Here is a 12,858-nt window from a genome sequence, read left to right as displayed (position 1 = left end):
CATTAACTTACGAACTTCAGCAATTTACGTTCCCAGTTCAGAGTACGCAAAACGTGATATTAGTATTTAAACGTCAAGTTGTCGCATCTATCTACTAGAGTCCTAGCACCTATGGGGAATAATTTGCGCTCCTACTCACATTGACCAAGTTTTTGAACAGGAAGTTCCTGCATTTTGGTACACATTCTGTAGTTCTTGTACTTTTTTTACAGAAGTCTCTCGATCCTATGCAAATTTGCTTTAGGTGACGAGCCAAAGTGTTTTGAAACCGATTTATAGACCTATATTTTTGAAGACATCTTCCGCACTTTTCAGTTCGGAGACCGTGGTACAGGTGCCAAATGCCCTGTTGGACGAGTTGGTAAAGTGGGTCACCTGTCAACAGCCTTAGCATTGTATTGTGTGGATGACAAGATCGTTGTTTGCAGCAGTGAGGTAGTAGGATTTAATACCAGCAGACCATCGCATGTAAGGAGCCCAGCAGTGAGTGAACACAGTCTCTGTACAATCTGAGCGGCGAGCAACTGTTTTGCGGAAGTCCATTCGTGTTGCGTGCCGCCGCTTTTGAAAAGCCCTAGCGCTCTCACAATCGTGTTTTGTCCGGCCATTGTACGATTTGGAGGTATTACTGTTGAAACAGCTTTGTAACCTCGGCTAAGACTCCAAAGGCGCTCCTACCTCGTTGAAGGGACCATCGGAACATCGGGTGAGCGACCTTTGACAGCTGACGTATCGCATGTTGTGCTGTGTTGGATTACTCAACGTATTGTATCTGTGGTTTTTCCGCGTTTCATAGTTCAAAGGTATGGGACAGCGGGCGACTTATATCTTGTGTTTTCCTTGATGTGATATTTTGCCAAACATCGTAGCTACCGACACTTTCAACAGGTGAGTTCTAGACCTGTGTACCGGACATGTACCGGCATTTTTAATAAGTGTGTTCGATCGGGGGGGGGGGGGGGTAAAAATGCTCATCAGTATTTTATTTCTTACATAATTATGACAGTCCTGAACTCAACTGTTGTAGAACACAATCACCTACCGAACAGGGAATATTTGTGAACCGTGTTGACCTTGTGTAATTGGCAAATCTGTATATATGATCAGAACAGGACACAGAACATCATATGCAAATTACAACCTGCCTGGCTCAAATATGACACAACAAGGAATACCTATGAACGGTGAAGGGCCTGGTATCTGTGGGGTGAATAATCATAGTCTCCGTGGGTCTTGGTTCATATCATCAGGATTGGTAAGCCAATCTCCTGGTAGGCTGCCTGACCAACCGATAGGAACCACCACAATCTCATACCTGTTCTTGATGGTCATCATATCGCAAACAAGGACAAACAGACTGACCAATACCCTAGGTTGATTTGTTCGTGGAATTCGCACTTACTTCACGGTACATGGCAAACGTTACGCAAACTAGAGGTCAATGGTAATATCTTGGCATTGAGAAGTCACACTTGGAAAGAGCGTCAATCATTTTCAGCTTTTGCTTCTTTCGCACAAAATATGTATATGATTGAAAAAGTGATAAAAAAGTGATGATGATTTTTTGAGGAAAAAAGTGCGCTTGCTTACCCCCAAAAAACATTTAGATTATTTGAAGATAACTATATTATGCTCAACAACCCACGACAAAGATATAACAGTGCGTTCCTACTCTACTTTTCTGCTAACAGCTGGCCAAACTAAAGCCAATCCGGTATGAACTTAGTTTGTCTACATCCTGACGATGTACAATATATGAGCAGTTAGCATAAGTTACCATGTTACATCTCATGTGAAATATAAATTTCGGACCTTTGCCGAAGGTTCTTGTGCATGTCTAATCGGAGTTTGAGAACACTGATTGATATTTATCGTTTTTATGTGAAATTTAAACTTTCCACACTGACAAGATGGCCTAGCCCGCTGTCATTTGTCAAAAGTTGCAAAACACTCTCTCGAGTTCCTTCTGCGCATGCGTCGGCATATGAGCTCGAATAAAAATCATGGCCGTATCGCTGCGCTGGCAACCATGAAACTGTCGAGTTACAGTAAATCACAAAAGGGGAAGAGTTTTGAGAGTCTAACGATACATAAAACTGTAAAATTCAAATAAACCTGTTTTATTATGGTATGCTACAGGCTGTAGGACTGCCTCAGAGAGGTCTAACACATCCGGGAACTCATCGCAATCAAATAAGCGTAAGTCAAAGTGTACTAGGAAACAGCAACGACTTGATAAAAATAAAAGACAAAATTGCCGTGTTTTTTCAACACTCGTACAAAGAGTCTTGATATATTTCCTCCACGGAATATATTTGACAAAGTGCCACAAGCAGGCACAAGCATACAAGTACTACACGTTTGATACATGTAGTGGTCTGTTTCCCATTTCCTACATAGAGCTTTACTTTTTCATCACGATTTGTTTTCCTCACTCTCTGTCACACACCGTTATAAACCATGCTGACGTAAACCGGAATCTAGCGTGTCCGCACTGATACGAGCAGCAGTACTCTGTTACTTTGAATAAGAATATTGGGTATTCAGAGACGGTAAATAACCAGTTGCACATACAGGTTGCGTTACACTTTAAGACAAGTACTTGGTATGTCAGTATGCTTTGAGTTATCATAGGTTGATACAAAACACAAAAGTATTGAAATTGGCAAAAAAGTACATATATCAGCTCTTGCTCAAATACCGAATTAAGGAATATATTCAACTTATTGAAAATCCCTCAGAATATTTTGCAAGACTAACGTATATCTATCAAGGTAAGCCATTTCCCTACACATTGGCATTGGAAAGAGTACATCCTCAATTCCATTGTGTCTCGAGATAGGTGAAAAAGCGTTCACGGAAATAAAATTGAGATGATTGACCCCTGAACTCCTCTCCATTGCGGACTGAATAAACCACTGTCTTTTCTACTCTCGGCTCTGCAAGCATAGAAATGTGCGAAAATACTTAAAACTCTTGAAATATATCAATTGAAATTTTACAAAACAAGTGAAAGTAAATCAGTAACATGCCGTTAAATGGCGTTACAACGTTTGATTCCAAGCTGGAACGCCTAGAACATTTTCTTCTGTGAAAAATCTCGCCAGATAATACTGATGTAGTAGTTTCTTACTCAACAACCGAAGGTTAATAATTTATCTTGTCTTTCTTTGTTCGTCAGTAACTCGGGAAGCCTTTAAACGTCAGAAATTAACCGGTTGTAAACAGTGTTTTGTACCCCAGGAAGGACTCTGATCGGCTGTATGTCACGTCCACGACCACGTCTTTCGTGGTTGATAGGACCTGCATCAAATCGGACCATGGATACTTCCATCTATGTGAAATTCAAACAATCGTTTTTATTCATTTCTATACCATGCTTATCCGAATATTATGCAAAATTGTGAAGAAATAGAGATGTTTAAATTTTGACTTTATTAGTCTTTTAGGAGCGAAACGGAACATGAATATACAAACTGCTGACACACACAAAAAATGACGCAAAGATGGAAGAAGTCTTGTTGTTATACTGATTTTTTCACCGTTTACGAAGTCAAACTGACTAACCAAGTAATTATTTCAAGAGAGTACGACATGCACATTTATGCCTTTTCTCGATAGATTTTGATGTTTTCGATGCGTTCGCCGAATAACTGGAACACGATTAGAACTAAATTGGGATAATTGGATGAGAGTTTGATGAAATCGAAATTTTTACAGCTTAACAAAATGATAGAACATTTTAAAAACCAAACAAAAAATACGTCGATTATTTTATATTCCTAAATCGTATCCATTTCTATGAAAATGTACTATTTTTGTGTAAATGACATTAAAAACGAGACAAAATGCATAAAATGTGTCTAATTGATGACTTTGAGTCCGGGCACTTTTAAAATGTCTCTTACTTTTTTGTCAATTTTGGGCTTTATAAACTATCAATGTAGTTAGGGCACTTTTGAAATGACCCTGACTGACTAAACTGTAAATCTATCGAAAAACTTCATTTTGACCCGGGAAAAGTAACAAATCGAAATCAGAACGAGTATTTCAGTTACAAAAAACAATATAGACAAGTTCACACGTTTTCATTCAAATATAAATATTGCATTAGATACGGTCATACAATGATTCTTACTCATAATATTAGCACAACATCGCAAATTTTGAATACAATTTTAAAGATGGTGAGCAAATACGGTGTAATATTAAACACATTTCTTAAATTATTGAGAAATTGTGCCAATCAAATTATCCCAATTTAGTTCCGATGATGTTCTGGTTAATTTTGCAACGGGAACCTAACTACTCAAATTACTTGAGAACCGAAACAAGTCACGCATGCATTATGTGAATTTAATCACAAATCCGGAAATTTCGCGGTAATTTATTCAATGAAGACAGACTCAGAAAATTGGCATTGACTGACCCTACTCGATAAGTTGCACCAGTAAATACAACAAGGTAGTCTCATATCAGTGTTTGTATTGAATACAGGTCATAGTTCAAAATGATAGTAAGCATGTATCGATATACAACTAGGCATATTTGTTTGTTTACCGGAAGTTGTCAGTGCGATCGTTAAAATTTCATTCGATGAGTACGATGATGTGGATGACTCTTGCGTGGGAGAGTGTACCATTGGCACGCATCAGTGGTTACTAATTTTAAAGGAACTAATTTTGCAAATGCGGGGGTTTTGTATTTTTACATTCTGTGCTGTGAGTTACCTTCTCAAATAAATTATGAACTCAATGTCAATTTAATACACGATGCAAGAATCACGTGAAACATCGCAGTACATACCATGTATACGTTGAGGTGTGTAGTTCGTGAAAACAGCGTTGATGTTGATCTTCCTGGCATATTTTTCCGGTCCGTACCAGAAATTACGTCATAGATTTGTCTCAGACGACCACAGGTAGTTTAAAGTAGAACAGCGTCTAAGTTTTACAATTCTTTTCTGATCTACCACTTGTGGGGGCTCTCTCGGTGTAAGAAAAGATTCTACTGTCTTAGTTATTCAAAAATCGAAATTTTATTTTTCTCCGTAGATTTAACACAGTGAATTTTGAATTTCAAATATCGGTAAATCTTGGGTAATTTGTTTCTCTGATACCAAAATTTGCACGATGACACCCGACCTTTATTCTTGATTTAGAAAGAGAATGGTGGAAATATTCGTTGAGGATAGTTTGAGTAAAAGTTGAAGTCTGTCCCTTTCGAGGCGTGTACCTGTTCTATGCATCTGTCAAGGATCGTGGTATTCTCGCCGACCGCTATAATATGTCTTGATAAAGCACGGAATGAAGACATTAAAAGTCATAAATTCAAAGTTTTTAATCTGAATTCAAAATCAAAATGAGAATTTTAAAATGCAATTTCTCATACACATTTCGTGTACATGCAACATGACCCACCGAACTCCAAGGACCAGAACCACAGGCCAAATTAGTTCACAGAAAATGTATAAACATTGTTTATGTTATTAATAAGTTGATAATTATGAACATAGTTATTAAAACACATTACTGTCATTTTTGTATTTATGTTTTCCATAAGTACCAAAGCGTACTGGAATCCTGAATATTCAGAATCTATGCCAAATTCGTGCCGTTGTAGCACAGGCCCTCGGGCATTGGGTATAGCATCATTTGCAAAGTAATGTGATATAACAGTATGCTTACTGCTTTCGCTGTCTCTCTATTAAACGGTAATACCACCACAACGCATTACTGTGCAGTGCTACAGGTATTCAATCATGGCAGAAATATCACATTTTCTATCAACGATGTTTATAAATTTATTAATAACACAAACTATTTTTACACATTTGTTATTACTGATAGTGCGTTCTGGCCATGTGCCAGATACTTGCAAAAAAAACAACAACACAGAAGTGAGGTTGACCTTGCTATGGTATCAGGAAACTGCACAAAATTGTGGAACACTTATTGAACGATGACTGAAACCTTGGTAGCAATCCATTGAGAATATTGTCCATTTTACGACGGCGTGTAAAATGGGTGTAATGATTTGTGGTCTATTTTAACTCGCAAAATCCCCGCAATATTACAAACCACACACGAATGAAAATAATAATAAAATATTCGAGACCAGCACTGTCTCAGAGAGGGGGCTCGTGCAAAAACGGACGTAAGGCCTACAACTCGTCTGTTCTATATGCTTTTATTATGAGCTGTTGGATTGGTGTTGCGACTACGCAACTATACTCTGTGTGAACGGGTTCAATTCCTCAATAGGGTCGGAGGGCATGCCACAGTTCCCCTTTTCGCCAAACAATATATGCAATATATATACCAGTACATTGCATTATATATTGATCAGATTACCATAAAATTTCTTGAGAGATTTTACTTTATCCTATTGTATAAAAATACTCTAAAGTATTTCCACGGGATTTGATACCCAGGGACCGTATTTCTCCGATAATCCCATTTTATAACTCATAGGACCAGGTTTACATTTAGGTCGGCACGACTCGTTAAAGTCGATATTGTACGGATCATCTGATGTCAGTAAGTTTACATCCCTACAAGAAACACCAATCAGCCAACTGCTATTTTAATAGTGGCGTCCTCATTTGACCCGAACTCGCACCCTTTTGGTGAGCCAATAACCATGTATCACAGTTGCGATATATTAAAACGCTTCACCACCCTTCGCTTATTATGTGGGTCAAAAGCGGTCACCAAGTTGAAAAGCCTAAAATTTTAGTATGTATTACTTCAAATGCTCACGACAGCGTCTCGTCTGTGCGAAATTAACACGATTATGTTTAATACTCGAATCTTCCAATAAACGCAGCTTCCGAGGTAACCATGGAAACTGACATATATACGCCGTACTTTCCCTAGAGACCAATCATGCACACTTTCATTTCCCGCGATGTTCATTGAACTGAAACAGAAAATGTCTACATGTAACGTCTCTTCTCCATGTACGGTATATGCTGAGATATCAGGATTTTCCGCGAACGATCGACTAAATCTTGACAACATGGTTTCTGTGTTCCATCAAACTAATAATAGGATGAAGTTATTGAGGAGAGGGGTGGTTCAAGACCCCTCTCAGAGGCGTGGTTCAAGACCCTCTCAGTGTTCGATGTTCGAGTAAATTCCACATGTCTCGTTAACTACAAAGTAAAATCTCTATCAATGTGTCCAATTTTAATATTTGCGTACATACGATTATTTTCAAAGTAGCCTTCATGACCGCCATCTGATCTTCCGCATCCTTGGCTCTGATCAATTTGTAAATCGGCGGCATAATAGGCATGGCGCCTACCTCTCATATAATTTGTAATTCTTACAGTCTGAAGAGGTGACTCTAAAAGGGAGATTTGGAACTCGAAAAGAAATATTCAGCAACCTGATTCTGAAAAATATCAATTTTGATTTCAGAACAAACAAGGGAGGCGAATTATATGACGTACAATCGTTTTAAATCGCTGCTCAGTTTATTGACCACATACAGACTATACGTGTCTCAAAGCCCGCTTCTTAAAATGTTTTGTCCATTTCTGGAATTTCCCTTCCATACGAATAGCTCAGTGGCCTTTTTTCTTGTAATAGACATCCAATAAGACTGGCGTTCTTTACTATTTTGCATGAAAATGAAACTTTTTTCCTTAAACGAACAGCCTCTGAAAAAACCGACGACAGACATCGTGTATACATGTACATCATGGAGGTCTCTGCTACCTCCATATGTACATAAATGCCTACTTTTATGTTTTGCAAGGACCGATTCACATGGCTAGAGCTTTAGCATAAGAATCAAAAACACAATAGGAATTAGTCAGTCGTCCTCGAGTTGGGAATCCTCGCATATTACAGTAGCGATTATGCAAACATGCAGGTAGACTTGGACTCTCTTCCATACCCAGTAAATTGAACACCGGCTGGTCCGCACGGCTTGGTTACTTCGGGGTAACAAAGTCTCTCTATATAGGAGGATCTCTCCAGAAGAAACACCCTTGGCAAGTTGTAAATTGAAGTCACAAGACACAACTGTGTCGGGGGAAAGACAATCACGCGCGATGCAGTCTTGTGATTCCATCCTCATGACGGAATACAACGACAAGGAAGTAAGTGTTAAAAATATCAGTGGGAAAGTTCTTTTCCCGTAACTATCCGAATAAGACACCACCATCCGGAATAATCTGTAGACGACCAGATATGGTGATCGTCCCAAGATAAATACTGCATGTGGAAAACGGCCAATGGTAAATTTAACAGGGGAACTCACATAGCGATAAAAACACTTCCGTATCCTATACGTTCGGGATATAGTCGGATACATTGAGCTCTAAATTTCATTTCAAAACTTTCACTTATCATTATGTTCCAGTTAACGAGCGGAATCGGTGTGCAAACCATGGGAGACTGGTTTGACGAAACCCGCACGCACTTGGAAGATTGTCGGCTGGAGATCGTCAAGTATTTGGATCCAGAACGCATATTCGATGATCTCCGGGCGAAGAAGGTACTGGACGCCGAAGACTGTGAGGAGATAGCTTGTCGTCAGAAATATCCCACCCGCCAAAGCAGAGCCGGTAAGAGTTTGTCGCTAGAAATATGCAACCCGCTAAGACAGTGCCGGTATAACTATAAGTGTAGTTTGTCGTCAGAAATATGCATTCCGCCAAAACAAAGTTGTTTGACAGCATGTACTCTTTCCATGTATTTTTCCTAAAGTTACAATCCAGTCGTGCATTTCTTTGGCCTTGAGATTTCGCCGGTTTTAATTGTTTCCTTTTCGATCCTCCTCGGACGATAGCTTTAAAAACCTTGGTTGAATAATATTTGCGTTTGGCCTACATATGTTGTTCTGTACTTATCTGTGTTAGCTTGGTGTTGAACCCGGAAATGCTTGTCAATGGACTTGTCAGGTACAATACATGTCTGTATCTGGTCACGGGCCAGGAAGGACCGTGATCTGGTACATCCGAGTCTTTTGTCTTGTCGAATGTTGATTCGGCAACAAATATTCTGATAGATAACAAAGCCTTAAAACATATCAGTACCTCTGAGTGTAGCCCTGCGTACAGGTCTGTGTGTTCCCGGCGTTATACGGCTATGTGGTGGAGGCCGTATAACGCCGGGAACACACAGACCTGTAAGCAGGGCTACTCTGAGTGTACATACCATAGACTCTCTAGTTTTTCTCGAGGGTTTATGTACATACCTGCCTTTTTCGACGATCTGACTTGTGGATTGCTCATAAAAACGACGACGACGGTACTTATTTTCAGTGCAAGTAAACCCCAGTTACGTAACCTCGCTGCCACATAGCGGGCACTGCAGGCATGGCACTCGTGGGGTGTGTACCCGGGGGTGTGTAGGCTGTTTGATCGATCAATCGTCTCTACTCTGCTCTGCGTCTACGCGCCCCATGGACATACTTATACATATGGAGCGCATAGACTCAGAGTGGAATTTGAGAAAACAGGCGACTGTGATTTGTTCTACCGATCACCAACGAGTTATTTGGTCAGGGCGATTAGCCATTTCGTCTATGAATCGGCAGAACAAATTAATGAAGGGGACTATAGGGAGGGTAATTGAGAGATACAGACTGTTTTCTTTAAGCTTAGTTACTACATTAAAGGCCTGTGTTGGCACCAGATTGTGTCATCACAAAATTTACCCATCAGATTACAATTTCCATGGAAAACAAAAGGCTATCACACCTCCATAATCTTCTTACAGACTAGAACAAAGGCGATCCCAGGGATCGCGAACAGTGCCTTTAAATCATATTCATAACATCTAGACGAATGATGCCAGTAGTACCAATTCGGTGCTCTGCTCTTTTAACATTATAGCGTGTATCTGCGGTGCCGTCTTTGCAAACTACCGTAGGCTATTAGAAACAAAACTACTTCCAAGCTCTTACGCAAGATAAATAGTCCGTTTCGTTTCGTTTCCATTTTCCGCTTCCCAAAATAAACATGTTCTGAAATGACAGGGTCTGAAATGAAACACTGCAATGGTGATCCGCCACTTTCTTTCTCTATCTGTGGCTCGAGTAAAAGCAATGATAATTTATCTTTTAAGAGTTCATGTAACTGACAGAGTCAAGTTTCCTCTTCCGAAAAAGGAGTGAAAAATACTAAACCTGTATTATGAATGCCGACCCCGGCGAGAGAAAACACTGAGAGAATTTCCCAAAATATTTGGAAGCCAGCAGTGTCTCTTCTGGAAGATAACGAAGTATTGGTACGAAATACTTTGTGGACTTCGTTTTTATATTTAGCTCGTGTTTCAAGGTGCGGATAATACAAACCCTGCACACGCCGAGTTACAGGCGCCCTTGGGTTGAGTAGTCTACTAGATCCCGTACTCGATATGCCCGCCACTGCAACTTAGGCAGATCGAGTACGGGATCGATAGATCGAGCAGTAAATCGATCGATCTAGCCACGGTCCCTCCACAAAATTTCGCGGAGGGACCGTGATCTAGCAGACTACCCAGTGCACGGGGGCCTGTGTCGAGTTGCTGTCTGTGAAACTGACGAATTACACCGAATTGAAACGTAAACCTCACAGCAAGACTGTGATAGCACCCAACGATAGGAAAGTTACCCAGCACGCTTTCCGATCGGGAATCTTTTTGACGTAAGCTTACAATTATCGTAATCCTCTACTTAATGGTCAAATATGGGCAAAATTATTGGGAATAAAAAGCTTTTAAAAAGCTCAATATAGCCACCTTTGCGAAAATAGTAAAGGTCCGATAAAATTTGTGAAAACGAAAAAATAGAAATCTAGAGAAAAACCGTGTTCATGTTTTATCTACTCGGAAGGGGAAAAGTAATATTTCGGAAAGAGGAAAAAATGACGTGTCTCACTCTAGCTCTGACAACCTCTTCCGAGTTAGATCCTAGTTGATTTGGGGTTTTTCCTGAGTCTGATTTCTACTTGTTCCAGGATAAATTGTCTGGTAGAATTATTCTGACCATAGACCACAGTTTCTCTAAGGTCTTTGATCAAATTTAGTATAATTCATTTCACGTTATACCAATAATGATTAGATTAAATTTATGTGCAAATAGGGTCAAAATAATCACTAGATTTGCCCTTGACAAACAAAACAGTCGATAACGTCGCTAACAGTGATAGCGCATTGTCCTAATTTCAGTGACAGCAGCGAAGGGCGAAGCACATGCAGTGAACTTAGTATAGCCGAGTTTTTTTTTCATATCTATTTTATTATTTTCCAGTAATACTTCACACTCATTTAAATCACATATAAAATATCGCTTGTCTTCCGGAACAAAACCGCAGAAAATATCAAATGTTACCACTTTTTAAAGGGAAATCGGTAATTCTGGAGACGGCGTTGCTGTATACGAACCCGATCGAAAACTTATCGACTTAAGTTTGAAACCTGTTACATGAAAGATTTGGTGCAGGGCAGTTATTCATCCATTCATCAATCCATTACAGGGAAATTCCTCGACATTTTACTGAGGAAAGGACCGTCGGCATATGAAGAGTTTTGCAAAATTCTTGAAAGACGACACCCGTACCTTTACAAAGTGATAACCAAAAAAGAACCGGAACATTTTTCAGACAATGAGGGTAAGATTGCATGTTTTAAGTTGAATGCGCCACTGGGATTTCGTTTGACTCTCAACATTTTAGAGTTCGTTTTTGGTCTACCTTTTGTGTGTGTGTGTGTGTGTGTGTGTGTGTGTGTGTGTGTGTGTGTGTGTGTGTGTGTGTGTGTGTGTGTGTGTGTGTGTGTGTGTGTGTGTGTGTGTGTGTGCGTGCGTGCGTGTCGGGGGTTCACTTTACAATTCAAGCTCTTGGAGTAAGAAAAAATGTCATCGTTTTAGTTTTTCGATAATCGAAAATTTTATTTTCCCCCTTATTTAACACAGAGACGGTGGACATGTTTAATTTCAAATATCGGTAAATATTAGGTAGTTTGATTCTCTAGTACCAAACTTTGCATTGTGACTGGTGATTTTTATTCTTGATTTGGTAAGAAATAGTTAAAACTTTAATTAAAGAAAGTTTGAGCAAAAGTTAAAGATTTTCACTTTCGAGGCGCATACTACCATAATCACCACTTGTTCAGAATGTGTCCTTATGAACAGGTTTTGCTGAAATCAATATTTGTTTACTCATAAAATACCTGATTTGTGTCTGAGTGCATTATACATACAGATATGTTTAATACCGTACGAGACTTAAAATATCTACGCGTTTACTGATATGCAAATAATCTAGAGGGTACAGAAGTTGATAAATTGTCCTTTATTGCATTGCCTGCCATTGAGGGCGCACAATAAAGTTCGCTGACTTGTAAATACCAAAACCTCTCAGTTTGTATATGGTTGTACATTTGACCCTTAACCTCTTCAATTCTTGTTTGTGACGAAGAAGTGTTTAACTCTATATAGTTTTAACCTGAACATAAATATCATAATTACTTTTTAGCACATTCTAATGCTGGACACACCTTCCAGCAAATATTGCAAAAATGTTGTTATATCATGCTCTGTCACACACTAATTTTTTGTCCCTAGAAAAAATTTCTAGGAACATAAACAGTCAGGGTTAGAGTGAAAGTGTCGGGGTTAAAGTTTTGTACTGATACATATCAATGAGAATATTAGGCAGCTATATTACCCTGGAACTTCAGGGAACAAAATTGTCCTGTTTCTTGAATATGACCAAGCATTCAAAGTTGAGACGACATGTCTTATTTACTTTGATGTTTTGAACGCAAAATCATCAACTGTGATAATGTTTTACAGCAAAAGTGAACACTTTTTTACAGGAAGTAGTGGTTTTATGCAGTCGAGACTGAAAATGATATGGCA

General features: G+C 39.2%; 1 protein-coding gene across 2 annotated transcripts in view; it reads left to right on the top strand.

The window, feature by feature from the left end:
* The first annotated feature begins 25 nt into the window (after positions 1–25).
* Positions 26–12,858, top strand: part of LOC139151917 (caspase recruitment domain-containing protein 11-like) — a 29,213-nt gene continuing 16,380 nt past the window's right edge. Inside the window, exons 1-3 of one of the 2 annotated variants that reach the window (XM_070724961.1) lie at positions 26–888; positions 8,374–8,578; positions 11,474–11,608. In XM_070724961.1, the coding sequence (XP_070581062.1) occupies positions 8,401–8,578; positions 11,474–11,608 (313 nt within the window). In that variant the 5' untranslated portion in view covers positions 26–888; positions 8,374–8,400. Of the gene's footprint in view, positions 889–7,541; positions 8,111–8,373; positions 8,579–11,473; positions 11,609–12,858 lie in introns of those variants that run through there. The other variant, XM_070724960.1, reaches the window with a different exon arrangement.

This window comes from Ptychodera flava, chromosome 15 (genome assembly GCF_041260155.1).
Source record: "Ptychodera flava strain L36383 chromosome 15, AS_Pfla_20210202, whole genome shotgun sequence".
In the NCBI taxonomy this organism is placed as follows: domain Eukaryota; kingdom Metazoa; phylum Hemichordata; class Enteropneusta; family Ptychoderidae; genus Ptychodera; species Ptychodera flava.
This window is presented reverse-complemented; position numbering and strand designations above follow the sequence as displayed.